Below are 27541 nucleotides of genomic sequence, written 5' to 3' on the forward strand. Positions count from 1 at the left end.
GCTTTTTTCTTTATAACTTTACATTCTAGAAATGTAGTATGGTAAAAGATTGCAAATAATCATGAAAGTTCAAAAAAACCCCAAAACATGTCTGGGAAATTCAGGAATACTTCTTGGGCAATATGTTTTTGAAATAGTTAAGATAGATAAGATTATAAAAGGCAAAAGAAGTAAAAAAAAAAAAAAAAAAACCGTTACGTAGGTGGGGGATGTGAAGTAAAAGAACGTGACCAAAAATATAACATGGGAAACATTTGTTACTTAAGTACCAATTATGTTTCACACATGCCAGGTATTGGGGATGCTGAGATAAATCAGATTCAGTTTTTGTTCTCAAGGAGCTAAAATCTTAGTTTACCAATTATTTGCATAGAAGTGATAGTTAAAACAGTGAAAACACATGAATAACTGAGAAAGAAAGAATACAGGGGAAAAAAAGATAGCTGGACAAAATCTTTAAGAATGCTTAACAATTAGAAAAGAGAATCCAATAAAGCAAACCAGAAATATTATTAAAAGATACAGTTAAGAAGATGATCAAGACCGTTCCATGACCTGCAGCTTAAGGGTGAACATGGATTTTGTGTGTGTGTGTGTGTGTGTGTGTGTGTGTGTGTGTGTGTGTGTGTGTGTGTGTTTTAAGTCCCCCTCACTCCCCTGAATGTGGGTTTTAATAAGGAAGAGGCACTCAGAAAGGCCAGATTTATACAGAGAGGTTAAAAATGAGACATGTCAAGATTAGACATCATCATCATCCTGATGATTAGGAAAACTTTAGTAACTTTATAGACAAAATGGAAGAGAGGCTTGAGGTTTGGCACAAATAGTAAAGATCCCAAGAAGTGGGGAGGGAACAGACATACAGGTAAGACTTTTATTTCAAGGTTAACTCAGGAGAGATGGCAATGAGATTGAGAAGGAAGAATAGATAGGGTCGGTATGGTAGGAGATTGGGGGAGTCATGCTAAGAAGTAAGGAAATGGAAATGTGGAAACTGTGGGTAGAGTGCAACTTAAGAGTTTAAGATGTTTTGAGGTGGTAGAGTTTTGAATGATCAAAACCAATATGAGACCTAAATGGAATCAAGGAGGAAGTGGTAATTAAAAAAAAAAAAAAAGTCAGGGTTAAGTGTCCGACTTTGGCTCAGGTCATAATCTCACAGTTTGTGGGTTTGAGCCCCTCATTGGGCTCTATGCTGACCGATCAGAGTCTGGAGCCTGCTTTGGATTCTGTGTCTCCCTCTCTGTCTGCCCCTAATCCCTGTCTCTCTCAGAGAGCTCTGTCTCTCTCTCAAAAATAAATAAACATTCAAAAAAAAAAAAAAAAAAAAGTCAGGACCAGGGGTTGGTGAAGTAAGGCAAAAGAAAGCTAGGAAGTATACTTCCTGTTCTGATTGAAGGTCTTTGAAATAAGTCCCATGGATGTACTTTTCATGAGTAGTGAATTAATTTGTTCAACAGATATTTACTGTATACTTTGTATGAAACACCATTTTTGGGTGTTTGGAATCTATTACTAGCTCCTATATATGAAAGTACCAGTTTAAATAATACTGAAATATTAATTAACTTGTTTTAGACAATGTGGTGTAAAAAATAGTTCAATAGTATTTAAGTTATGTTCAACTATGAGTTTCTTGAGGTCAGGGATTATGTCTCATTCTTCCTTGTATGCCAAATACTAAACATAGCACCTGACACTTCATAGGTATGTTTATGAAATGCCTGAATTACAGAAACTTTTGAATAAAGAACAGAATAATTCTGGAAGATTTTTACATGGAATTAGTATCTGTGTATTTTAAAAGGTGGTACAAAAACAATACTGAAATTATATATAGTGTTAAGAGATTTTAATGAGAAAGCTATTTTTTATATCATTGACTTCTAGATTCTTGCTATAAAGGCAAAAATACAGTAAAAAATATGAAATGCATTATGAAATCATTTCTCTTCTGTGTACAACTGTATCCATATATGGCAGAGGAAATCTCTAATGTGTATTTTTGATAACGCATGGCATCACTATAATCATTATAATGTGGTCCTAGTGTTTTTTACTAAATACAAAAGTGATAGGCCAATAGGGAATAAACCCTAAAGATTCCATTGTCACCTGGGTGTTTTCTATGCTTTAATTATCTTCACCAAGAGTTTTACAAGAAAGAGTAAAAAAATAGAATAAGTTAGCTTCTTTGTAATGTTGCTGGGCATAAATGTAACTCTGTGTACAGGACTATGCTTTCTTTTTTCCATTTGAATCTATGGTGAGTGAAGCTCATATTTTGTTGAAATTCTAGATTCACTTCCTTCTAGATATCCACTCTTTTTAGAGTTAAAAAAAAAAGAACATTTTTGTTATCAAATTGTGTATGATTGGTTCTTGATTACTGCTGCAAGAGTGACAACTTCATTTAAGTATTGTTCATGTTTTCTGTTCACGAGAATCCAACATTTAGCTCATTTACTTCACAAAAATAAAATTGATCTTTTAACTATGCATCTAGGAACGTTTACTACTAATTCATTAGCTGTCATGAAAGTATTTCGAGCAGTTTCTGACCCTTTATAATTTCAATCTGTTCTGAATTTTTATAATATTTGTGTAGTTTTGAGTTTACCCCACAGATTTTTTTCATATTAAATCATTTTTACATAAATAGAGTTGACAAATATAATTTAAGAATTATTATTTTATAAAATATAAATGAAAAGTGATTCTAAAATCCTCAAACTGGAGTGGTTAGTTTAACTTGCTTATCAAGAAAACTGATGTAGAAGGAAAGGTAACTGATCATAGTATGTTTATAAATGAAACATTTGATTAAGGGCATCTGATTGATGAAGTTGAAATGATTGGTAAGAACCAGGGATTTTACCTGTGAAAATAAATAAATACTAGTTCTTGATGTTACACTTCATTTTTTAGAGAAACTAGCTGGGTTTTTGAGACTTTGCAAAAAAAAAAAAATTTACACAATCTTTCTGGTGACCTGTTGCTACTCTTAGTGATTTTGAATGACCTTTTCTTATAGTATGCCCTATTTTTGTTTTGACTCAACTTTAGTGCTAATGTGGTCTAGAATTCTGATAACACAAAAGTACCAAATTCACAAAATTTCTGTTTAGGCTGTGATGAACAGAAACAGAGATTGGCTGACTTAGAAAGGATACCCAAGTCTGTCCTTCCCTTGTCCTCTCCCTTACAGTTTGTTTGTGGGCCTTCTTGCAAAGGCACTTTGAGGATCTTCCCGTGAGATCCAGTTACTGCGTTGTTATAATGGGAAATTCACCCTCAATTGGAACTTTTTACCTGATAAGTTGATATAAGATATAGTTGATGCAATTTATTTAAATCTTACTACTTCAGTTAAAAAGTGTTTTGTTATTTCAGTAAATAATGCAGAGTTTATATTAATCTCTGAAGGTGGACTGTGACCTTTTTGATGACTTCCTCTTGGTTTTCAGGAATAAAAAAAGCAGAGGAGATATTTCCTTGATAACTAAATGACAACAAAAGTTTATTTATTTTTTTTAACTTACATAATTACATTTCTCAAATGTATTATGTTAAGCCTAAATTGCAGTACACAGTTAGGTATGGTATAAGCAGGAGATAATAAGGAAGACTTACCCTTATTTTGACACAGAGCATAATAGTACCTTTTACACAGTAAATTCTTAAAATAGCCTAGAGTGTGGGATTTGTTATTCTGTTTTCATAGTATCAGGCCAAGGAAACTTAATTATTTCCTGGAAGTTAAAGGAAGGTTTCCAAGTATTAACAAATTTCCTGCTATGTCTCTTACAAAATATGAAAAATAAGTCATGGTTTTGATTGTGTAACATTTCAAACTGGAATCATGACACTCAGAACTGGATTCTCTTTAGAGTGGAAATTGAACAGTCACACATTTGAATTGAACATGATCTTTCCATCACAAAGTTCAAAAAGACTTTTGTATTGATAACCACCCTTAGATACATTTAGAAATATCTTAGTAGGTTTATTTATTAAATCTTTACGTTGTCTTTTACATTGCTTTATTAGGCCAAAATATAATCTGTTTTTGGTATGCACACTCCTCACCTCAGAGGTATTGGACAGAGACCATAGCTTCACTTCTAGTACATGGAACTGGGAATGCTTTGCCCAGAGTGTATGAGAATCTGAGTAATGGTTGGTGACAAATCCTGGACTGACTTCTTTGGTTTTCAACCTTATGTTAATAGAACGTTTTTATTTTCATTCTTATGAGTGTAAAATTTTGCTAAGAATGTAATGCATTAACAGAAAGTTCACTTCAGCAGGTCAAACTATATAATTAGTGAAAATTATGTACCTGAAACATTATTTTTCCAATCTCAAATTCAAAGTAAATAAGGTTATACCACTCATTTTGATATTTAGAGTACTTCAGTATTTCTAGAAATATTCTATAGAGTGTGAAGAGCAAAAATACAAAAGAAAAAAGTGTAAAATAGAAATTTAATGGATAAGAAATTTTAATTATGAACGCTGAAATCAGATAAATCTCATCTGTTTTTATAGTACAACTTTAAGTGTGTTTTTTTCCCTCCCAGGACATTTATTCAGAGCAGCTGGGGATCAACCGTTTAACCTGTCCACAGTGTCGAGTGCCTTCCCAATGGTCAGCCACCCAGTCTTTGGTCTACATTCAGCCAGCTCAGGGCATTCAGAATTTGGTGGTTTGGGGACACTTGGTACACCCACAGCCTTAGCCGCACATCCCCAACTAGCATCTTTTCCAGGTAAACATCTGTTACAAACAGTGTTCAAGGAGAGGAGGAAAGCTTGAAAATGTTCAAGCGGTAATTTGTTTATTAAATTGAACAAAAAGAGTAGTCTAATGCCTGGTATATTAAAACTCTTGTACAAGAATTGGCTCTATCCTATTTACCATGTGCAAAAAACCCCACACGATTTGTGCTAGGTGGTAGTGCAATTATAGATATTCAAGTGTTTAGAGAAGGGGGCATCTGCCACAAAAGTGAATAATTAGGCCATGTTTTTCTCATGCCTTTTATTGAAATATAACATGCAGGGAGGTGTAAATATCTTAAGTGTAGAGCTTGATGAACTTTCCTCAGCTTTATTTGATTTTTAAAAATTATTTAACTCAGAGTGGAAAGTACATTCCAGTTCTTACAATCAATATATCTATACTTTTATTTTGAGTTCTCACTTCCTAAGGAAGATGAACTTGGCTCTTAAATTTCTATATTTTTCCATATTTGATAAGAACAACTATAGATTTGCACCACTTGCATAGCAGCAAGACCAGAATTATCCCAATTCTATAGATGAGAATTCAGGAGCTCCGTAGGACATCAGTTAAAGCTTAAATTGGACAAACATGCTATGATTTGTCTCATTATGTTATTTTGAAAGTCTAAACTTTAATGTGTTTCTGGTGATTGATTTTACTTTAATAAATTTTAGTAAGGGATGCATGGTTTAGTGTTACATAAAATAGCTTAAAAATTAGAGCATAATTCTAGAGACAAATAGACCTGAATTTAAATGTGACTGCTACCTTGAACAAGTAATATGACCACTCTGCCTCAGTTTTCTCATCTGAAAAATGAGGATAAATAATAGTACCTGCCTCTTAGTATTCTTGTAAAGATTAAGGATAAGCCATATCAGTACTGATTGCAAAGTTTAGCATATATAATTAGTACATAATTGTAGTTATCATTATTATTTCCTCTTGCCCACTTTAATGGGTAATAAATTGTCAAGTGCTCCTTTAAAAGGAAACAAGTATCTCATTTTAACTATATACAGAATGGAAAGATGGTTAGATGTATATTTCAAGTACTGTTTTTTGAGTCATATTATTCCTTTAATTCAGTTGTTTGGGAGAGAGGAGCTGAATGGGAGGGATAATGTGACTGCAAAGTTAAAATGAAGTCTTAAACTAAGTTTTAGCATTTGCTTTAAAAATACTGATAGGAATTTATTTTGGCCAGTTTCTAGCATGGTTGCTTGGCAAGATGATCAATTCAATAGATATTTGCTGAAATCTAGGATTTCTGAACAAAAATCAAAATAGATAGTAGTAATATAGTTACTAATTATCTTAAAATTTTTTAAATCATTTTATCGTAGTTATCAGACCCAGATTTATCTGGTATGTAATTTGAGGAAATTCTTAGATGGTAACTTAAATTATCATACCATACATAGCTTTTGAGTATTACTAAGCCACGATATAATTATTATATTATTAAAATCAGATACTATCTGCACTGATAGTTACCAGTGATAATGAATAGTTTATCACAGTGATAAATGATAGTTATCAGTTGTAAAGAGTTACTCATCTGGATTTAAATACTGTTGATAACTTCCACTGTACAGAAAAAAAGTTAATAACTTCTCTAGCCTACCTGGACTATTCACTCATTCATTTATTGTACAAAGTTCTTTGAGCATCTGTCATGTTCTGTGTGTTGAGGAATACACTCACATTGTATGTGTTGTTTATAGTTTTTAGGAGGTAGATAAACAATTACAAGCAGTCTTTGATGGTGAAAGTATTGTCTATATAAGCATACTGTTTTTGCCAAATGAACAGAGACTATGTCCAGACCCAGAGGACTCATTTTTCAAGTTGTAGATTTGGTATAATTTAAATTTAAATTCTCTATAATTGCCTTTATTTAAAAGAGTAATCATTTAAATGCCAAATTTTTGAAATCACCTTAAAAAATAAGACACACAAGGAAGAAATTACTAGAAATTTTAAATAAGGAATAATTTATTTCAGATGATTGAATCAATGATGCAAAATAATTTCATGGATATTAGTGTGATATTATTTCCTTTTTATATTGAAATAGCCTTTCACAGTCATCTCTTTTAAAATATTTATGATTTTTGATAATTATATTTTTGTATCATCATGAATTCTGTGAAGCATCTGGCTGTATCAAGCACAAAAGATTTTAAAAGTCTGCTATATTTTCTAGGTTCAATATCATCTAAAATATTAAACTCTTACAGTTGAATATGACTAATATTGCCAATATGCTGTTACCTCATTTAAATACATTTGAAAACTCATCATGTGCTGGGTTATGTACTCCCTATTTTGTATATTTTATCTTATCAACAAGCTAGTTTGTGAGTGACTAAATTTGCTTTCTATTTTCTTAAATTTGGAAGATAAATAAGCTTGTCGCTTAACAAAAATTATATTATTTCTTATGAAATATTAGACATTTGCAAAGTTTAGTCAGAAGCTTTACCATCTTCATATTTTTATTTGATTTATTGTATTTACTTGTTTGTTTGTTTGTTTGTTTGTTTTACCTGTAGTGTCAGTTTAAATATACCATATTCATTTTCCAATTTTTTTTTCTATTCCCCATTGTGTACATATTTTATAGTAATGCTCTAAAGTACAGTGTTATGGTTATGTTTTTTTCTGAGGTTATATGTAAAGTATTTGAATCTTATACTTTGATTACCTTACTGATTTGTTGGTTATTTATAAAGTCTATACATTCAGCTGTAATGCTTTAATTATAGACTCTATATTAAATAATATAAATGCCTTTAGGAAACCTCAGTCCCTTTTTATTATCTATCTGGTACCTAGGTTTCAAACCTATAAATAATAATAGATTGCAACTGTGCTGATACAAGCTCCAAATACACAGTTTTTCTTCCCACCTACATGCACTTCTTTCATCTAAACAGTGGATAAATGATTAATGCCTTTGTATAGTTATTCTTGGTTCAGTTTCCGTCATTCAGGCACTGCTAAATATGCATTGGTGTCATTTCACTAGCAGCGCCTTCCTGCAGTGCGGAAGAATAGTTTTTGCAGTTTTCTGCTTATGCTGTCTCTTAGACCTTTTAGAATAGCAGGTACCATGAACATTTCACTTGGCAAAATCTGATGATGACGGTGAATATTGCATTACATTCTATTTTTAATGAAAAGATATTCCTGCAAAAGATTTAAAGATCACACAATACCCTGACGAATATTGAATGTTTCTTATACTATATTATTGGGGTTTTTTTTTTCTATAATTTCCTTCTGGTAGTTACAATCAAAGAAAAATATAGCATATCTCTTTGATGATTAGCCTCAAAGGTAATAAATGATTTGTTACTCTGGTAGGTTAGCCAAGTGGAAAGATTATTTCTGAGATTTTAAATGGGGTAATACAAGACTTTCTTTTGGATTATTTTCAAATCTCTTCTTAATCTTCACCTTTTTTGGAAAATATATTCTATAAAATTTGGCTTCTCTCCTTTTCTAAAAGTTTAAACTAAGAGCCACTGTTTGAACATTTAAATTGCATTTGATGATTTTCTACCATTGAGTCATTTTACATTATTAAAACAATCATCGTAATTATGAGAGAAAATATAAACAAAATCCAAGTTTTCTTCATTAAATTTATGGAGAGGAATTTTATAAACCTTTCATATTTTAATATGACTTGTTTTGGAAATCTTTGAATGCTTTTCATTTCTTAGAAAAAAACCCACGCTGATTTTGATATCTTTATGTTTTTGTTTGAGTATAGAATATTTTCTTTCATAAATGCATTTGAGGTATACCAGTTTACAGTAGCAGTCTTTGTATTATTATTTATGATTTATCAGACCCAGATTTATTAATATGTAACTTGAAGAAATTCTTAACATAGGTTGTAGATGGTAACTTAAATTCTAAGGTTTTAAAATAGATTAGTGTATTCTTAAATATTGTTTCTTTGCTAATTTTGAAAATTATGGTTTAAGTTATCAAAGAGTCAAATAGTTCTTTAATATTCCAAGTTTTCCATTTTATTTTTAAAACCATAGACTACCTTTATTCTTCATAAACTTGAACTCAAGGAGCTGCTAAGTGAAGATCCTTGGATATTATCTTAATGAGAGGAATGATGAGTGTACAATATCTAATCAACTATCTTATAGTTAGATGATCAGAACTATGTGTGATTCAGCAATTTTGTTCCAAGATGAAACTTGAAAATTACAAGAATTGTTACATCAACTAGAAAGTTAATTCACGTACTTTTGTTTGTTTGTTTGGTGTTTGGTTTTGAGGTGCAGAATGGTGGCGAACAACAGATGTTCATACTCGTACAGGGGCGACCTTCTTTCCACCATTGCTGGGAATTCCACCGCTGTTTGCTCCTCCAGCCCAGAACCATGATTCTTCTTCCTTCCATTCAAGGACTTCAGGAAAAAGTAATAGAAATGGTCCTGAAAAAGGTATTTATATTAACTTAAGTGAGGTCCTACAAGTGCTCCATTTCAATGCCTATTTTCAGTAGAGTTTAGATTTAATGACATTTATATAACATTGTACTAGACACATTTTTCATACTGTCTTGCTTAATCTTACAATGATGACTCTTAGAGATTGGAAGTATTCTCATTTCTCATCCAAGGTTAAATAAGTGATTCAAGGACCACTTACATGTAAATGTGGCATGGGCAGGATTTGAACCCAGGCCTTCTAACTCCCAGCTCCACTGCTTTTTCCTCTGTATCTCATTACCTCTTTTGTGTAACCCAAAATAAGATATTACTTCTTCTGTAATTCAGCATTAAATTCATCAAAATTAATATCCAAGTCCTCCTTTTTTCTTTTAACTGATTTTTAATATTGCTGTAGTTGATAACTGTTGCTAGAAGAGCATCTGCAAATTATAATAGCATTTTAGATGGTTTATTATTATCTTTTTTTACTTGAGTAAGAGTTGTCAGTGGGTTTGCTCTGAAAGGGGAAATATTTGCATTTAATTATATTTCTTTTTTCTTTGTTTTTAATTTTATTTTTAATTTTTTAAAAATTTACATCCAAATTAGTTAGCATATAGTGCAACAGTGATTTCAGGAGTAGATTCCTTAGTGCCCCTTACCCATTTAGCTCATCCCCCCCTCCCACAACCCCTCCTGTAACCCTCAGTTTGTTCTCCATATTTATGAGTCTCTTCTGTTTTGTCCCCTTCCCTGTTTTTACATTATTTTTGTTTCCCTTCCCTTATGTTCATCTGTTTTGTCTCTTAACGTCCTCATATGAGTGAAGTCATAGGATTTTTGTCTTTCTCTGGCTGACTAATTTCACTTAGCATAATCCCCTCTAGTAACATCCACGTAGTTGCAAATGGCAAGACTTCATTCTTCTTAATTATATTTCTAAACGTTATTTTAATTGAAGTGAAATTCAGATAAATATAAAGTTACCATTTTAAAGTGAATAATTTAGTGAAATTTAATGTATTCACAGTACTGAACAACCACTACCTCTATCTAGTTTCAAAACATTTTCATCACTCCAGAAGGAAACTCCATACCCCTTAAGCAGTTTCTCCTCATTCTTCCCTCCCCCAGACCCTGGCAACCACTAACTTGTGCTCTGTTTCTATGGATTTACCCATTGTCAATATTTCATACGGATGGAATCATCCAATATGTGACTTTTTGTGTCTGATTTCTTTCACTTAGCATAATGTTTTAGAGAGTCCTTCATATTGTAGCATATATCATTACTTCATTCCTTCTTATGACTGATTAATATTCTTTTGTATAAACATGTTTATTTTTATTTTCAAGGTGTAAATGGGTCAATAAATGGAAACACTACATCATCTGTATCTGGTATCAACACACCTGTACTATCCACTACTGCTTCAAGTTCTGTGGGACAAAGTAAAAGTATAAGCTCAGGTGGAGGAAATCGAAAATGTAATCAGGAACAAAACAAAAACCAGCCTTTGGATGCTAGAGCTGACAAAATAAAAGATAAGGTAAGTTACTCTTCCTTCTAGGACAAATATACAACAGATCATTCTAAAGGTCAAACCACCTGACTCCGTGGAATCATTTCTTATGAATTACCAACTCTTATTTTTACACGTTTATTTTTATGGTGTGATGCTAATATTATGTCTCTTAAAAATTAAAACTGTCAGCACCAGTATAAATAATACAAATAGCAATAATAGCTAAGATTTATGGAGAACTTACTACATACCAGCTCTACTCTAATCATTTTGCATATCACACCTATTTTAATCCTGTCTATACCTCTAATGAGCTAGGTATTGCTATTACACATGGGGAAACAGAGCCTCAAAATAGTTGGCTGGTAAGTGGCCAGGATTTGAAGTCAAGCAGGTTGACCCCAGAGCCTATGTTTTTAGGAAAACAAAAATAAGAAAACATTATGGGAAGTTTCAAATATATAGAATAGACAGAATAGCATAATAATCTTGTGCACCTATTACTCAGTTTCAGCAGTCATCCCCTCATGGCCAATTTTATTTCATTTTATCCCCAACTATGCAGGTTATCAATTTATGCCTTTCAGCTCTATAAATTCACCCTCTTCTCCTTTGCCAATTGGCACAATGTTAGACTTTGTCAGCAGAGGATCTTGGAGAATCCCTGGAAGAGGAAAGGGCTTCTGTTTCTGTTTCTGGTGTTTTCTTCTTGCTCTTATGCCGTGGTTGCCAGTGGGTAGCTTTGTCACCAGCTGGCTGCTTCTCCACGGGCTCTGTTCAGGAGAACTAGTAGTACACCCATTCTAGTGGGTTTCATGGGCATCCCAGCAGGGACCTTATTAATAAGTTTTACCCAAACAGCAGTGGGTGCCTTTCTAGCTAATTTTACTGGCACCCTAGCTCGGAGGTTTCCAGCAACTTTTCCTGGCACTCCAGCTGGCATGTTTTCTATTTGCCAGCCTGACCTGTGATACCTCAGTTAGCTTTTCTGCCAGACACTGGGCAACAGCCACCTCCTCTCCAACAAAGTCTGAAGTTCAGCCTTGGGTGAATGAGGTTGGAAGAGAGAGACTGTCTTCCAAGTTTACCTTTATTTTAGTACTGTACCTGTGCCCTACAATAAGTGGCTACTCCATACATCTGCTATTTCAATATTCTTTTTTTTCCCCTGTTAGGGCTGCATTATTTAATGTTCGGATAAGTCAAATAAGCCAGTGCAATAGGGCATGAATATTAAAAAGGGGATATAGTGATGGAGAGGAAGACAGGTTTATCATTATTTGCAGATGACAGTATCTATTATTATTGCTTTGCTATTTGATAGTTGCAATGCCTCTTTTATATAGTTTTGTGATTTAGGTCAATTTTTAAGGAGGTCTTCAGGCATTTGTTAAGAGGCACAGACATAGGGAGGTGAATATAGGCAACATTTAAACTTTGGCAGCTCTGAAAGTTATTTTTATGTGCTCACTGCAATAATCCTAACTGGGGGGAATTTTAGCCAGTGACTTACAGAGGCCATATTTATTTAAAGGGTGGGCTCCTAGGATGCCAGGCAGTGATGTGGGTGGAAGAGGCCTTTTTCTACCTGCCTGTCCATGAGTTTCTTCCACCTCTAGAGGCTTTCAACAAGCTGGGACCCTAGTATTATATGCAAGGCAGTCAGCTATAATTAACTGCACAACATTGGGCCCTCACAAGGCTGCCTTGCCAAATAACAGCAAACCACATTGTGGTAAACTCTCTCCTCTCGCCAACTCTGGTTATGTGGGACTAGAGCCCTTCCAACAGTGGCCTGCCCACAGCCAGAAATGCATCAGCAGGCTGCACAATGAAGTGCCCTCACCAGGGGAGCCCTGGCCTGGGAAGAGAGTGATGTGCCAGCTCCCTGTGGTTTCTGTATCCTTGCTCTCCCTACACCCAGCCATGTAAGTCCCATTTTCTTTTTCTTTTCTTTTCTTTCTTTCTTTTCTTTCTTTCTTTCTTTCTTTCTTTCTTTCTTTCTTTTAAATATTTATTTAATTTATTTTTTAAATTTATATCCAAGTTAGTTAGCATATAGTGCAACAATGATTTCAGGAATAGATTCCTTAATTCCCCTTAACCATTTAGCCCATCCCCCCTCCCACAACCCCTCTAGTAACCCTCTGTTTGTTCTCCATATTTAAGAGTCTCATGTTTTTGTCCCCCTGCCTGTTTTCATATTATTTTTGCTTCCCTTCCCTTATGTTCATCTATTTTGTCTCTTAAAGTCCTCATATGAGTGAAGTCATATGATTTTTGTCTTTCTCTGACTAATTTCACTTAGCATAATCCCCTCCAGTTCCATCCACGTAGTTGCAAATGGCAAGATTTCATTCTTTTTGATTGCCGAGTCATACTCCATTGTATATATATATACCACATCTTTATCCATTCATGCATCGATGGATATTTGGGCTCTTTCCATGCTTTGGCTATTGTTGATAGTGCTGCTGTAAACATGGGGGTGCATGTGTCCCTTTGAAACAGCACACCTGTATCCCGTGGATAAATGCCTAGTAGTGCGATTGCTGGGTTGTAGGGTAGTTCTACTTTTAGTTTTTTAAGGAACCTCCATACTGTTTTCCAGAGTGGCTGCACCAGCTTGCATTCCCACCAACAATGCAAAAGAGATCCTCTTTTCTCCGCATCCTCGCCAACATCTGTTGTTGCCTGAGTTGTTAATGTTAGCCATTCTGACAGGTGTGAGGTGGTATCTCATTGTGGTTTTGATTTGTATTTCCCTGAGGATGAGTGATGCTGAGCATTTTTTCATGTGTCGGTTGGCCATCTGGATGTCTTCTTTGGAGAAGTGTCTATTCGTTTCTTTTGCCCATTTCTTCACTGGTTTATTTGTTTTGTGGGTGTTGAGTTTGAGAAGTTCTTTATAGATTTTGGATACTAACCCTTTATCTGACAGGTTGTTTGCAAGTATCTTCTCCCATTTTGTCGGTTGCCTTTTAGTTTTGCTGATTGTTTCCTTTTGTTTTGTTTTGTTTTGTTTTTAAATATAATTTATTGTCAAGTTAGCTAACATACAGTGTATACAGTGTGCTCTTGGCTTCAGGAGTAGATTCCCATGATTCATCGCTTACATACAACACCCAGTGCTCATCCCAACAAGTGTAGTCCTCAATGCCTGTCACCCATTTTCCCCTCTCTTCCATCGCCCCCTCCCCATCAACCCCCAGTTTGTTCTCTGTATTTAAGAGTCTCTTATGGTTTGCCTTTGTCTCTATTTGAAACTATTTTTTCCCCTTCTCTTCTCCATGGGCTTCTGTTAAGTTTCTCAAATTCCGCATGAGTGAAAACACTGCTATTTTGTATTCTTTAGAGGTCTGTCTCTCTTAGCAGTTCATATTCTGTTACTAGTTAATAATTCTTTTTTTTAAAGTTTATTTATTTTGAGAGAGAGAGAGAGAGAGCACACATGTGAGCATGAGTGGGGAAGAGGCAGAGTGGGTAAGAGAGAATTTCCAAGCAGACTCCTCACTGTTAGTGCAAAGCATGCTGAGGGGCTCAATCCCACAAACAGTGAGACCATGATCAGAGCTGAAATCAAGAGTTGGGTGGTCAGTCCTGTAACTGAGCCACCTAGGCATCCCACTAGTTAATAATTCTATATAATAAAATTCCCCTGTTCAAATTGCTGATGTGTTTTCTGCCTTCTGACTAGACTTTATCTGCCATAGAAGTGATGTTATTAGGAGTAGGGTGGATATGCAGATTGCATATGGTAAATTTACTCCAATATTCTCGTTACTCAAAGCCTTTAGATTTCTTCTTCCATATCATACCAGGGAAGCTGTGACATTTCCATGTTATTAAAGGTAGGCAACCACTGAGTCCAGGTTTCATGCATCCAAGCAAGTAAGCTGAGATAACTCGAGCTATACAAACTAACACATTATATCTGGAAGTTCTAGTAAGTGCACCCATATTAGTGAATTTGGTCTGCTCTCATTTGTATTTCCTCTTCAGTGAGGGGTCTTGGTTTATTTTGAATTAAAGTCTTAGCATCAACTGCAAACATTTTGGAAACAAAGATAATAACTAGAGTGGTGTCATCTCTAAATTTTATAAAAACCACGTTCAAGGCCTGGTTTCTGGGGGAAGAGTCAACAGTTTGTGATTGTGCACACATCACTTTCTTCACCCATTCAGCTGTAATATCAAGGGGACTAGGAAGTTCTGACACCACAGCAAAATATAGGTGATATTGGTCCAACCTTAAATCTTCAGATTTCAACATGCCTCCCAGGTTCCAACTTTAATATTAAAGAACTATTTTATAAAATTTTCTTTTGTCCTTTTTCAATACAGCATCAAGCCCCGTATGTTTTCCAGGATCAATTGAACAAACAAAGATTTCTTTCCTTTTGCCCAGAATATTTCACAGAAATATTTCCTCTAGATCTTTTAGTTCCCTTTTCAACAGAAGATAAATGTTTTCCAGAATAAAGTAAAACATATGAAGGTCTGGAGAAGGTCATATGGCAAAGCCAAAAGTCTAATGGTACTCACCACAAAACTCAACAGAACTGTACTTAGGCCCCAAACAAACATTTTCTTTCCTCTTTTAAGCCACCCCACTGAGCAATTGTGATAAAAGACTCTTGGTTGTTTCCTTCCAGGGACACAGGTTTCAGGGTCATATTCTCTACCTGTTGCTCTTTAACTGCTCTTCAATCTTCATCTTATGATTTGTTTCATGGGCATTCCCATTAGTATGAGCTCCAAGGAGCTATGTCCACACTGCTGCCCCCTTCTCTGCATGCACTCCTTACTCCCATAGTGTTTTTTTTAACATATAAAACTAGTATTTTTAATTGAAAAATATGTAATAAAGCTGTTTTCACCTTTTTGGAGAAATGTTCTTTTTTAAATTCAAGTATCATTAACATACAGTGTTATATTAGTTTCAGATGTACAATGTAATGATTCAACAGTTCTATACATTACTTAGTGCTCATCAGGATAAAGATACCCTTAATCCCCTTTATCTATTTCACCCAGCTCCCACCCACCTGCTTTCTGGCAACCACCAATTTGTTCTCTGTATTTAGGAGTAGATTTTTAAATTTCTCTCTTCTTTTCTTTGTTCATTTGTTTTGTTTCTTAAATTCCATATATGACTGAAATCATATGATATTTGTCTTTTTCTGACTGATTTCACTTAGCATGATACTCTCTAGCTCTATCCATGTTGTGGCAAGTAGCAAAATCTCATTCTTTTTTATGGCTGAATAATATCTACTGTAATATATACATCACATCTTCTTATCCATTCATATATTGATGAACACTTGAGTTGCTTCCATATCTTGGCTATTGTAAATAATGCTGAATAAACATAGGGGTGCATATACCTTGTTGAATTAGCACTTTCATTTTCTTTGGATAATACCCAGTAGTGCACTTACTGAATCATATAGTAATTATATTTTAACTCCATGCTGTTTTCCAGAGTGGCTGTACCAATTTATATTCCCACCAATAATGCATGAGGTTTTTTTCTATATGGCCTTGCCAGCACATCTTATTTCTTTTATTTTTGATTTTAGCCATTTTGACTAGTGTAAGGTGATAATTTGTTGTGGATTTGATTTGCATTTCTCTGATGAGTGATGAGTGATGTTGAGTACCTTTTAATCTGTCTGTTGGCCGTCTGTATGTCTTCTTTGGAGAAATGTCTATTCAGGTCCCCTACCCATTTTTAAATCAAATTATTTGGGGTTTTTTTAGCATTGAGTTGTATTAAGTTTTTTATATATTTTGGCTATGAACCCCTTATCAGATGTACCATGAGTAACTATCTTCTCCCATTCAGCAGGTTGCCTTTTTTGTTTTGTTGATGGTTTCTTTCACTGTTGCAAAATCTTTTTACTTGATAAAGTCCTAGTAGTTTAATTTTGCTTTTGTTTCCCTTACCTGAGGAGACACAGATAGAAAAATGTTTCTATGGCTGATGTCTAAGAAACTACTGCCTGTGTTTTCTTCTAGAAGTTTTATGGTTTCATGTCTCATATTTAGACCTTTAGTGAGTTTATTTTTGTGCATGGTACAAGAAAGTGGTCTTGTTTTATTCTTTTGCTTGTAAGTGTCCTATTTTCCCAGCACCATTTGTTGAAGAGATTATCTCTTACCCATTGTATTTTCTTGCCTCCTTTGTTGTAGATCAATTGACCATAAAAGTATGTTTATTTCAGGCTTTTTATTCTATTCTGTTGGGCTATGTGTCTATTTTTTGCCTGTAGCACTCCGGTTCTGTTTAGTTTTTGTTGTTGTGTTGTTGTTTTGTTTTGTTTCATTTTGTTTTTTAGAGAGAGCGAGAGCATGAGCAAGGAGGGGCAGAGGAAGAGGGAGAGAGAGAATGTTAAGCAGGCTTCATGCCCAGCAGGGAGCCCAATATAAGGCCTCACAGCCTTGAGATCATGACCTGAGCCAAAATCAAGTCAGATACTTAATTGATGGAGTCATCCGGGTGCCCCAGTACCACACTGTTTTGTTTACTACAGCTTTGTAGTACATCTTGAAATCTGGGATTGTGATACTCCAGCTTTGTTCTTCTTTTTCAAGATTAGTTTGGCTATTCAGAATCTCCTGTGGTTCCATACAAATTTAGTAGTATTTCTTCTAATTCTGTGAAAAATGTTGTTGATATTTCGATAGAGATTGCATTAAATCTGTAGACAGCTTTAGGTAATATGGACATTTTAATAATATCAGTTCTTCCAGTCCATGAGCATGGAATATATTTGTATTTGCTTGTGTCCTTTTCAGTTTCTTTCATCAATGTTTTGTAGTTTCCATATACAGGTCTTTCACCTCCTTGGTTTATTTTTAGGTATTTTATTATTTTGGTGCAATTGTAAGTGGAATTGTTTTCTTAATTTTTCTTCCTGCTACTTCATTGTTAGTGTATAGAAATGCAACAGATTTCTGTAGATTAATTTTGTATCTTGCAACTTTACTGAGTTCATTAATCTGTTCTAGTAGTTTGTTGGTAGAGTTTTTAGGATTTTCTATATATAGTATCCTGTCAACTGCAAGTAAGGAAGAAGTTTTACCAATTTGGATGCCTTTTATGTATTTTCCCCCCTTCGGTAATTGCTGTGGCCAGGACTTCTAGTACTATGTACCAGGACTTCCATTATAAAAGTGGTAAGGATGGACATCCTTGTCTTGGTCCTAATCTTAGAGGAAAAGCTCTCAGTTTTTCATGATTAAATATGATGTTAGCTGTGGGGTTTTCATATATGGCCTTTATTATGTTGGGATATGTTCCCTGTAAACTTACTTTGTTGATAGTTTATCATGAATGAGTGTTGTACTTTGTCAAATACTATTATGGGTCTACTGAGATGATCAAATGTTTTCTATCTTTTTTCTTATTAATATGATGTATCACATTGATTTGTGAATATTGAACCACCCTTGCATTTCTGGAGTAAATCCCACTTGATTGTGGTGAGTGACTTTTTTTTGATTCAGTTTGCTAGTATTTTGTTGAGGATTTTTGTAATGTTCATCAGAGATATTGGCCTGTAGCTTTCTTTTTTTTTTTTTTTTTTTTTTTTTCCTTTTTGTAATGTCTTTATCTGGTTTCGGTATCAGGATAATGTTGGTCTCATAGAATGAACTTGGAAGCTTTCCTTCCTCTTCTATTTATTGGAAGAGTTTGCAAAAAGTAAGTATCTCTTCTTTAAGAGTTTGGTAGAATTCACCTGTGAAGCCATCTGGCGTTCGTTGGGAGCTTTTGATTATTGATTCAGTTTCATGACTAGTAATTGATCTCTTCAAATTTTCTATTTATTCTTGATTTAGTTTTGTAAGATTACATGTTTCTGGGAATTTATCCATTTCTTCTGGGTTGTCCAGTTTGTCGGCATGTAATTTTTCAGAGTATTCTTTTATAATCCGTTGTATTTCTGTGATACCAGTTATTATTTCTCATCTTTCATTTCTGATTTTATTTATTTGAGTCCTGTCTTAATTTCTTGATGAGTCTGGCTTAAAGGTTTATCAATTTTTTTTTATTTTTTCAAAGAACCAGCTCCTGGTTCTTTTAGTCTCTTTCATTTATTTCTGCTCCAATCTCTCTCATTTATTTCTGCTCCAATCTTTATTATTTTTGTTCTTTTACTGGCTTTGAGCTTTGTTCTTTTTCTTTTTACTTTTGGTTGCAAGTTTAGATTGTTTATTTGAGATTTTCTTGTTCCTTTAGGTATACCTGTATTGCTATAAACTTCCTTCTTGAACAGCTTTTGCTGCATCCCAAAGATTTGGGACTGTTATATTTTCATTTGCCTCCATATATTTTTTGATTTCCCCTCTGATTTCTTAGTTGATCTATTCATTGTTTTGTAGTGTGTTATTTAGACTTCATGTAGTTGTGTGCTTTCCAATTTTTTCTTGTGTTTGGTTTCTAGTTTCATACATTGTGGTTGGAAAAGATGCATGATATGATTTTAGTCTTTTGGAATTTATAGAGGCTTCTTTTATGGGCTAACGTGATCTATCCTGGAGAATGTTCCACATGTGCTTAAAAGAATGTGTTTTCTGCTGTTTGGGGATGGAATGTACCTCTTAGAAATAGTGCTAAAATCTAATAACATCTGTACTCTCCAGTGCTTCCACGGTATACAAGGCATTGAGCAAGACTTTAGCAGCATACGTATGAAATAGATTCTGTCCTTAGCTTTAGTAAGGAATCTACATCGACATTTCTAAGCAAAATCGGTGCTATTAAAGTAAAAAATATTTCCTGTAGCAAGTAGTAAAAACTTACAGGGGCACTTTTTTAATGATATAAAGTGTTGGATTCTGAGGTACCGTGGTGGTGTCTATAGGCATCTATGTTGAAATGACACTAGAGAGAGGTTGGTTATCAAAGTGAGGGATACTAGAACTTAAAATTTCAGAAAAAGAGCGCTTCTTCCTCTGGGTAAGTCATTGTCTGGCATGAATTTGTGGTAGTAGGTTGTCAAGTAAAATGGGAATGAAGGACATTGGAACTAAGGAAGAAAATTTTATATATTTGTTTTGCCCAGTGTTTTTCCTTTTTAAAAGCTTTTTAAACATTGCTTCGGTAACCTTTTTCATGTGTAGTTTGAAAAAATGTTCTTCAGCTAATTTCAATAATTCCTTCTGGGGGTTGCTATGTCAGTAGTGTTCATTGACAATCATTAAGTCCAATTCCCTCATATAGAATGTGTGATTATTTAGAATAAATGTAGATATTTCAAATTAAACAATATAAGTCACAGACTAAAATACATATATAGCCTGTTGGGGGGGGGGGGGGAATAAAACAATTCAAGTTTAAATAAGTTCCACTCCTGCTATTACAAGTCAGTAACAAGCTACTTTTTACATGCAGACAGTCTTCTTAAAAACATAAGTGAGTTTTTGTGGTTTTAAAATAATTTTATGTTATCACTCCTTCCAGTGTTTCCTATCCCCCTCAGACTAAAATCCTTGTCAAGTCTTATAAGACCCCATATGATCTGACCCCTGCCAGTCCATTCAACCTTGTTTCCTGTGGCTCTTTCTCTCTCTGGCTCCCTGTGCTATAACTGATAGCTGACCTTTCCAGGTCTTTGAACATATCAAACTTATTTCATGGCTGTTGCCTTTGGTCTTTCCCCTGTGTTGAAAGGCTCTACTTTTATCTTCATGTGAGTGTCTCTCACTCTCCATTTAGGTCTCAGCTCAAAACGGTCTTACCTGATAACTGCATCTAAATCTTTATGCCCATCCTCACCCCCAGCACACACAATCAATCGAAGAATCCTATTTTAGTTGTGGTATATATCACTAAAAACACCTAATTATATTGTTTGTTGATTCTGTTCTCCCTGTGACCACTAGGGCAGAGTTGCTGTCATACCCTTGTATCCCCAGAGACTAGAGCAACTATGTCGGGTACATAATAGCCTTGAATTTGTTTTGTTATTGAAAGAAAGAAGTATACAATGAAATGAAAGTTCAAGGAGAGGATTCTTAAAAGCTTTCCTAGCTTGGAATAGGGTGTGAATGGTGGTTAATAAGCTCTTTTTTGATCACTTTTTGATAACCTAAGAAGATTCGTTTTTAAAATGTTTAAGTGACAGGAAAGAGACTTACTACTTAATTGTGTACTTAATTGTGTGTGACTACAAAAGACACACACACACACACACACACACACACACACGTAATAGAGATTAAGGAGATGAAATTGATAGTACTGAAACTTATTTTTTCTTTTCCTCTAATACCTCGACTTGTCTATTAACTTCTATATATTTTTTTAATATGGGGACTAAATTTGTTTCATTATAGAGGCACAGACTCTTTGTATACTGTCAGTGTATGGTCTGCGAAGACCACCTGCACCAGAATCACATTAAAGTGCTTGTTAATGTAGATCCCTGTGTCCTGTTTGGAATTGGGACTCCGGAATCTGCTGGTTGTTGCAAGTTCAGCAAGTAAATATTTTGCACATTAAAACTTTAGAACCCACACCTCTAGACCCACTCTTGAGGCATGTAGACTCCCTTTCTTGTGCCACCTTTAAATTAAAAACTATACAGATTACTTGGGTATTGGAATAGGAGTTTATTTTTCTCTGGTAAATTACTGTATCTCACTTTTTCCTTTCCTTTCTTAGCCTCTAGTAAAACGCAAAGTGATAACTTCTGTTTAGACTCCATGATTTTCATAATCTTGCTATACATGCTTAGAAACCCCTAATAGATTTTGGTTACAATGAAGAAGCTGTTTCTCTGCCAAATAAATGGTAGACTTAATTTTTCTATATTACTATTGTTTCCCTTTAATCTCTACTTTGGTCTTTTTCATTCCGTGTTACCCACATTATTTCTCATCACTCTTGCTTTACTCTGAGGGAAAGAGATAGTTCAAGGAATAATGGTAGCCAGTATTTGGCTTATTGTATTTCCAGAGGAAGCATTATGGTTGCTAATTTGGAGCAGTTAATACAGAGTATCATTGCATGCAGAATACCTCAACAGGAGTGACTCTCTTCACTCATATGCATTTTATTTTATTTAACTTAAATTTCAGAAAGCAAAAAGGAAAGAGTCCTAATTTGCAGTCTATAACTATCACTTCATCCTGGCTTCTTTTTGTGGAAGTGTATTATTGTCTTTCATTCCCCAGACTCATTAGTCATGACAGAGTAGATTTCCGTTAAGACCATAACTTTTGTAATTCATTACTTTTGTAATTTATTGCTGATTTTTCTATATTTTTTCTTTATTTTATCTATCAGCAAATCCTACTGAAATGTTCCTATGTAACTTTGAATTATACTCAATCTATTCCTGTACCTTGTTAATATTTCTTCTTTTCAGTCTTCCTGTTGGCAGACTTTTAACTTTTCCATTGTTATATAGTTGTTTAGTTATAATTCATGTCATGATTTTCCCTCCTTTTTATGCACTACCATTGTCTGTCCTTTAAACACAAAACTTTTTTAATGTGACCTAATGTCACTTTGTATCAATTTTGGATTTTCTTCTTCCTGTAGAGCCTTAAAGGTTCCAGAAATTAATGTCTTTATCATATTTTCTATCTTTTGTGAAGTGAAATACAAAAATTAAATTCCTTGCTAGAGCAGCTCCCTAAGTCTTTTGCTACCTATTTTATTTTCTCTACAGTACTTACTACTATATGGAATTTTTTTGCTTTTATATTAGTCCTTTATTTATTCTACCACCGCCAGCACTAGAATGTAAGTTTCTTGAAGGCAAGGGCTCTGTCTTAAACATCATTGTTGTCCAGCACCTGGAAGGGTATGTTTGGCATGTTATATGTAAATATTTGGCTACTGACTCACCATCTGCATAAAAAAGAAGACTAAAGCTAAATAGAAACTTCAGTGTCTGTAACCCTTACAATAATTGGAATTATTATTTTGTAAATTTCTCTTTTTAATCTGTCATACATTTTGAAGCATGGCCGTCATATGAATAGATCTATATATATGCTAGATGTTTCTAATATCCCGTACATGCAGAGCCTGTATTTTTTATTGGAGAATTCCTATCAGATAAGTTACTTGGATTCATTTATTGAATAATTGCCCTTACAACATGTGACTTTTTCCTTTTTTCTAAAGTGATATTTTGAAATTGAAATACCACTTGAAAATTAAAAATCATAGCTCTTACTGAACTTTGAATTTTTTCCAAAAATGAAGTCTTGCTAAAAATTTGTCTTTATCCAGAAACCAAGGAAGAAAGCTATGGAAAGTTCTAGCAACAGTGATAGTGATTCGGGTACATCATCAGACACCTCAAGTGAAGGCATTAGTAGTAGTGATTCAGATGATCTAGAGGAAGATGAAGAAGAAGAAGATCAAAGTATTGAAGAAAGTGAAGATGATGATTCTGATTCAGAGAGCGAAGCACAGCATAAAAGTAACAACCAGGTATAAACAGTTTCATTGGCAGTATCCACACATTATGCATATTTAGGAATTAACTGCTTTATCTTGACTGTCAGAGTCCCTAAAGTTTAAAGTTAATCATTGCTGTTAGTTCTTATATTTGCACAAGAAAGAATAGGAGATGGAGAAACATTTTTTTTTTTTTTTTTTAACGTTTATTTTTTCATTTTTGGGACAGAGAGAGACAGAGCATGAACGGGGGAGGGGCAGAGAGAGAGGGAGACACAGAATCGGAAGCAGGCTCCAGGCTCCGAGCCATCAGCCCAGAGCCTGACGCGGGGCTCGAACTCACGGACCGCGAGATGGTGACCTGAGCCGAAGTCGGACGCTTAACCGACTGAGCCACCCAGGCGCCCCTGGAGAAACATTTTTAAAGGGACATTTGGTGTATTTTTTTAGTGAGCTTTATATATCTATCTAAAGTCACTAGAAAAACTTTTTAATTTTTTTTTTTAATGTTTATTTATTTTTGAGAGACAGAGAGAGACAGAGTGTGAGCGGGGGAGGGGCAGAGACAGAGAGAGAAAGACACAGAATCTGAAGAGGTTCCAGGCTCTGAGCTGTCAGCACAGAGCCCGAGGCGGGGCCCGAACTCACAAGCCAAGAGATCATGACCTGAGCCGAAGTTGGACGCTCAACCGACTGAGCCACCCAGGCGCCCCAAAAAACTTTTTAAAGTACCCTTTTTCTTCAACTGCTTGATGTTCTTTGTTTTAATAGATATTGAGAAGTTGCTTTTTTATTTTTATTTACAGGTGCTATTACATGGTATATCAGACCCAAAAGCAGATGGACAGAAAGCAACTGAAAAAGCCCAGGAAAAAAGAATACAGCAGCCATTACCTCTTGTGTCTGAGTCCCAGACTCACCCATCATTCCAATCCCAGCAGAAGCAGCCTCAGGTTTTGTCACAGCAGCTTCCATATATTTTCCAAAGCTCTCAGGCAAAGGAGGAATCTGTGAACAAACACACAAGTGTAATACAGTCTACGGGATTGGTGTCCAATGTGAAACCTTTATCTTTGGTAAATCAAGCCAAAAAGGAAACTTACATGAAACTCATAGTTCCTTCTTCTCCTGATGTACTTAAAGCAGGGAATAAAAATACCTCTGAAGAATCTAGTCCTTTGACCAGTGAAATGCGATCCAAACGGGTGAGTTAAAAATTATTTATAAAATAATTTTATTATTAGAAAAAGAGCTTTTTGGGGCGCCTGGGTGGCGCAGTCGGTTAAGCGTCCGACTTCAGCCAGGTCACGATCTCGCGGTCCGTGAGTTCGAGCCCCGCGTCGGGCTCTGGGCTGATGGCTCGGAGCCTGGAGCCTGTTTCCGATTCTGTGTCTCCCTCTCTCTCTGCCCCTCCCCCGTTCATGCTCTGTCTCTCTCTGTCCCAAAAATAAATAAATAAATAAATAAAAAAAAAAAGAAAAAGAGCTTTTACATAGTCTTACAATATGCTAGTTTAAATGAAATTCTACTCTTATTTTCATACTTTATTAGTTACCAGGAATAGCATATGCACATCAGATTTCTCTGATTTTATATTTACATATACATCTGCTTAATGTATTTTTGGCACACAATCGTGTCACAATCGTTTCCTGAGGTTTAATGATTTAGCAGAAAGGGGAGAAATACATTTGAATAAGATATACTCCAAATTACTTTTCTTTAAGATCAATGTCCTTTTTTTCTAATATCAATATATTCTTCTTTAAAGAAATGAACTTGAGTCATTTACCTCTGTAGCCCTATACCTTATCAACCACAAACATAAAAATCCTTTATGAAGAATCACTTATTTTAATGTTATTTATTTTTAAGAGAGAGAGAGAACAAATGATTTTATGAAGAATCATTTATTTTAATGTTTATTTATTTTTGAGAGAGAGAGAGAACGGTTGACTGCCCAAGTGGGGAGGGGCAAAGAGAGAGGAGGACAGAAGATCTCAAGCAGGCTCTGCACTGACTGCAGAGAGCATGATGCAGGGCTCAAACTCAGGAACTGTGAGATCATGACCTGAGCTGAAGTCGGACACTCACCTGACTGAGTCTTTACTTGTTCTAAATAACAAGTAAAGAGCAGAAGGATTTTAAACCAAGATCATTCTTGTATCAAATCCCATGATTAAGATGAAATAATTTGGTGTTTCTGAAATGATAATGGTAGTTCATGGGAAATATTTCATGTGAATGGACATTCACATTAGACTCAACTATATGAAATATAAAATATTTTGAGTAATTTTTATTTATACAAATACCAGAACCAATAATCAGAGAATTTTTTCATCTTTATTTTCTTGCTATTGATTTTATATTTCTACATAGTCTACATTCATATGTCTAGTAGAATTCTAGTAATTAAATGACCAGTGCCATTTATTCTAGAACCAATCCAGAGTAGAGACAAAATATTATGTTTGAACAAAGTATCCTGTCTTTTGATTACAAAAATTATCATTAGACCTCTTAATCCCATTAGATAACTTGTAAAGCTCTTGCTGTTTGCCAGCTGTTGTTTTAAGTGCTGAATATGCATTTACTCATTGGACACTAACATTTGTAAATGCTACTAATATTATAATGCCCATTTACAGATAATCAAATTGAGATTCATAAAAAATAACTCTCCCAAGATCACACTGCTAGTTAGTGACAGAGTTAAAATTCAGATCTAAGCAGTAGTACTAGAATCCTTGTTCTTAACCTCTGTGATAGCTGCCTTTCTCAAAAAAGTTACAATGTCCTTGTCCATTAACTCTTACTGCACTGAGAAGAATTTAAGAACAGGGTCAAAGTAAAATTACGTGAACAAATCAGGCTTTGTTGAGAATCTAAATGCATAGTTCTCAAGCCTAAGGATACATTAGAATTACTTGGAAAACTTTAAAAAAAGGAATAATACCTTAGAAGAATTAAATCAGAATCTCTTAGTCTGTTGAGACCAAGGTATTGCACATATCAAAAGCTTTCAAATGTATAGCCAGATTTGAAAACCACTGATCTAAACAGAATGACCAATGGTATAATATCATGCATATGATAATTTGTGATGCTCAATCAGAAGGAGGTATTATTTCTGGCATCACATTATTGCCTATGAGTAAATTAAGCAAACTAAAATTTACACTGTTTGGGTTATTTTAATTTTTAATTAATGTGTATCCTACTTTAAGATAAATTATAGAGCATATTAGGAGTTATTTGTATTTTGAAAGGTTTCTTAATTTTCAAAGAGTTTCTTAAATGTTTCTTATTTAAAGAATTTTATATGACTGCCTGTTAGAAAGTCACTTATTAAACACTTGCTTAATAAATGTGGCCAAGCCAGACTTCCTACACATATGATCTTATGTGATGCTTACAAAATTGTGTGAGGTAAAGAAACTAAAGCTTAGAGAGATTAAATCCCTCACTAACATTGCATAACAATTAAAGAACAGAAGGATTTTAAACCAAGGTCATTCTTAAGGTCATTCTTAAACCAAGCCCATGATTAAGATGAAACAATGTGGTGTTTCTGAACTGATAATTGTAGTTCATGGGAAATATTTTATGTGAATGGACATTCATATTAGACTCAACTCTAAATGACTTTGTGTACTTTTTCTTGGTACCTAGCATTGAGTTAAAGGGTATTTTATAAATATTTTTCTTACATCAGCTCTCTTTCTTTATATGACAGTCTAACATCCAGAATTTTGGTTTATTCCTATGATAGTCTCAATTATTTCATGTTACCTGCCATGTATCTGCCTCCCCTACTAGTCTATGATTTTTTTTTAGTATTATTTAATCATTGGCTCTTTCTATACCCTTATAATATAGACATTTAATTCAAATCAATATACATTAATTGGATATAGATACCAGTAGTGAATATTCTTTATCAAGTTTTGCTTAGATTTTTTATTTTTATTTTTATTTTTATTTTTATTTTTATTTATTTATTTATTTATTTATTTATTTATTTATTTATTTATTTTGTGGACTGCAGACTCAGGTAAGGGCTGGGGGAGCAAAAACTTGGAGGAAGCACAGAGCTTCAAACCTGCCTTCCCATACTCTCGTCATCTAAGTGGCTGTCTTAAAGCAGCAAGACATTTGCTGTTGTGCAGTTCTCAATTCCCCCCACTTCCCTTTTTATGTACCACCTCTAGTATCAAAAAGGACAACATGTTTGCTTTAAAAGAGTAACTGATACAAGTCTTAGGGTGAAATACAGTGATCTTTGGGGTTTTTTTGAAAACCTTCAGGTGTCAATATATGGAAAGTG

General features: G+C 34.4%; 1 protein-coding gene across 1 annotated transcript in view; it reads left to right on the forward strand.

Annotated features, from left to right (window-relative positions):
- Window positions 1–27541, forward strand: part of BAZ2B (bromodomain adjacent to zinc finger domain 2B) — a 186122-nt gene that overhangs the window by 61576 nt on the left and 97005 nt on the right. Inside the window, 5 exon segments of the mRNA XM_019457313.2 lie at window positions 4584–4772; window positions 9100–9267; window positions 10615–10808; window positions 23041–23244; window positions 24018–24416. Of these exon segments, the coding sequence (XP_019312858.2) occupies window positions 4584–4772; window positions 9100–9267; window positions 10615–10808; window positions 23041–23244; window positions 24018–24416 (1154 nt within the window).

This window comes from Panthera pardus, unplaced genomic scaffold (assembly GCF_024362965.1).
Source record: "Panthera pardus isolate Hobbes unplaced genomic scaffold, ASM2436296v1 HiC_scaffold_10, whole genome shotgun sequence".
Classification (NCBI taxonomy): Eukaryota; Metazoa; Chordata; class Mammalia; order Carnivora; family Felidae; genus Panthera; species Panthera pardus.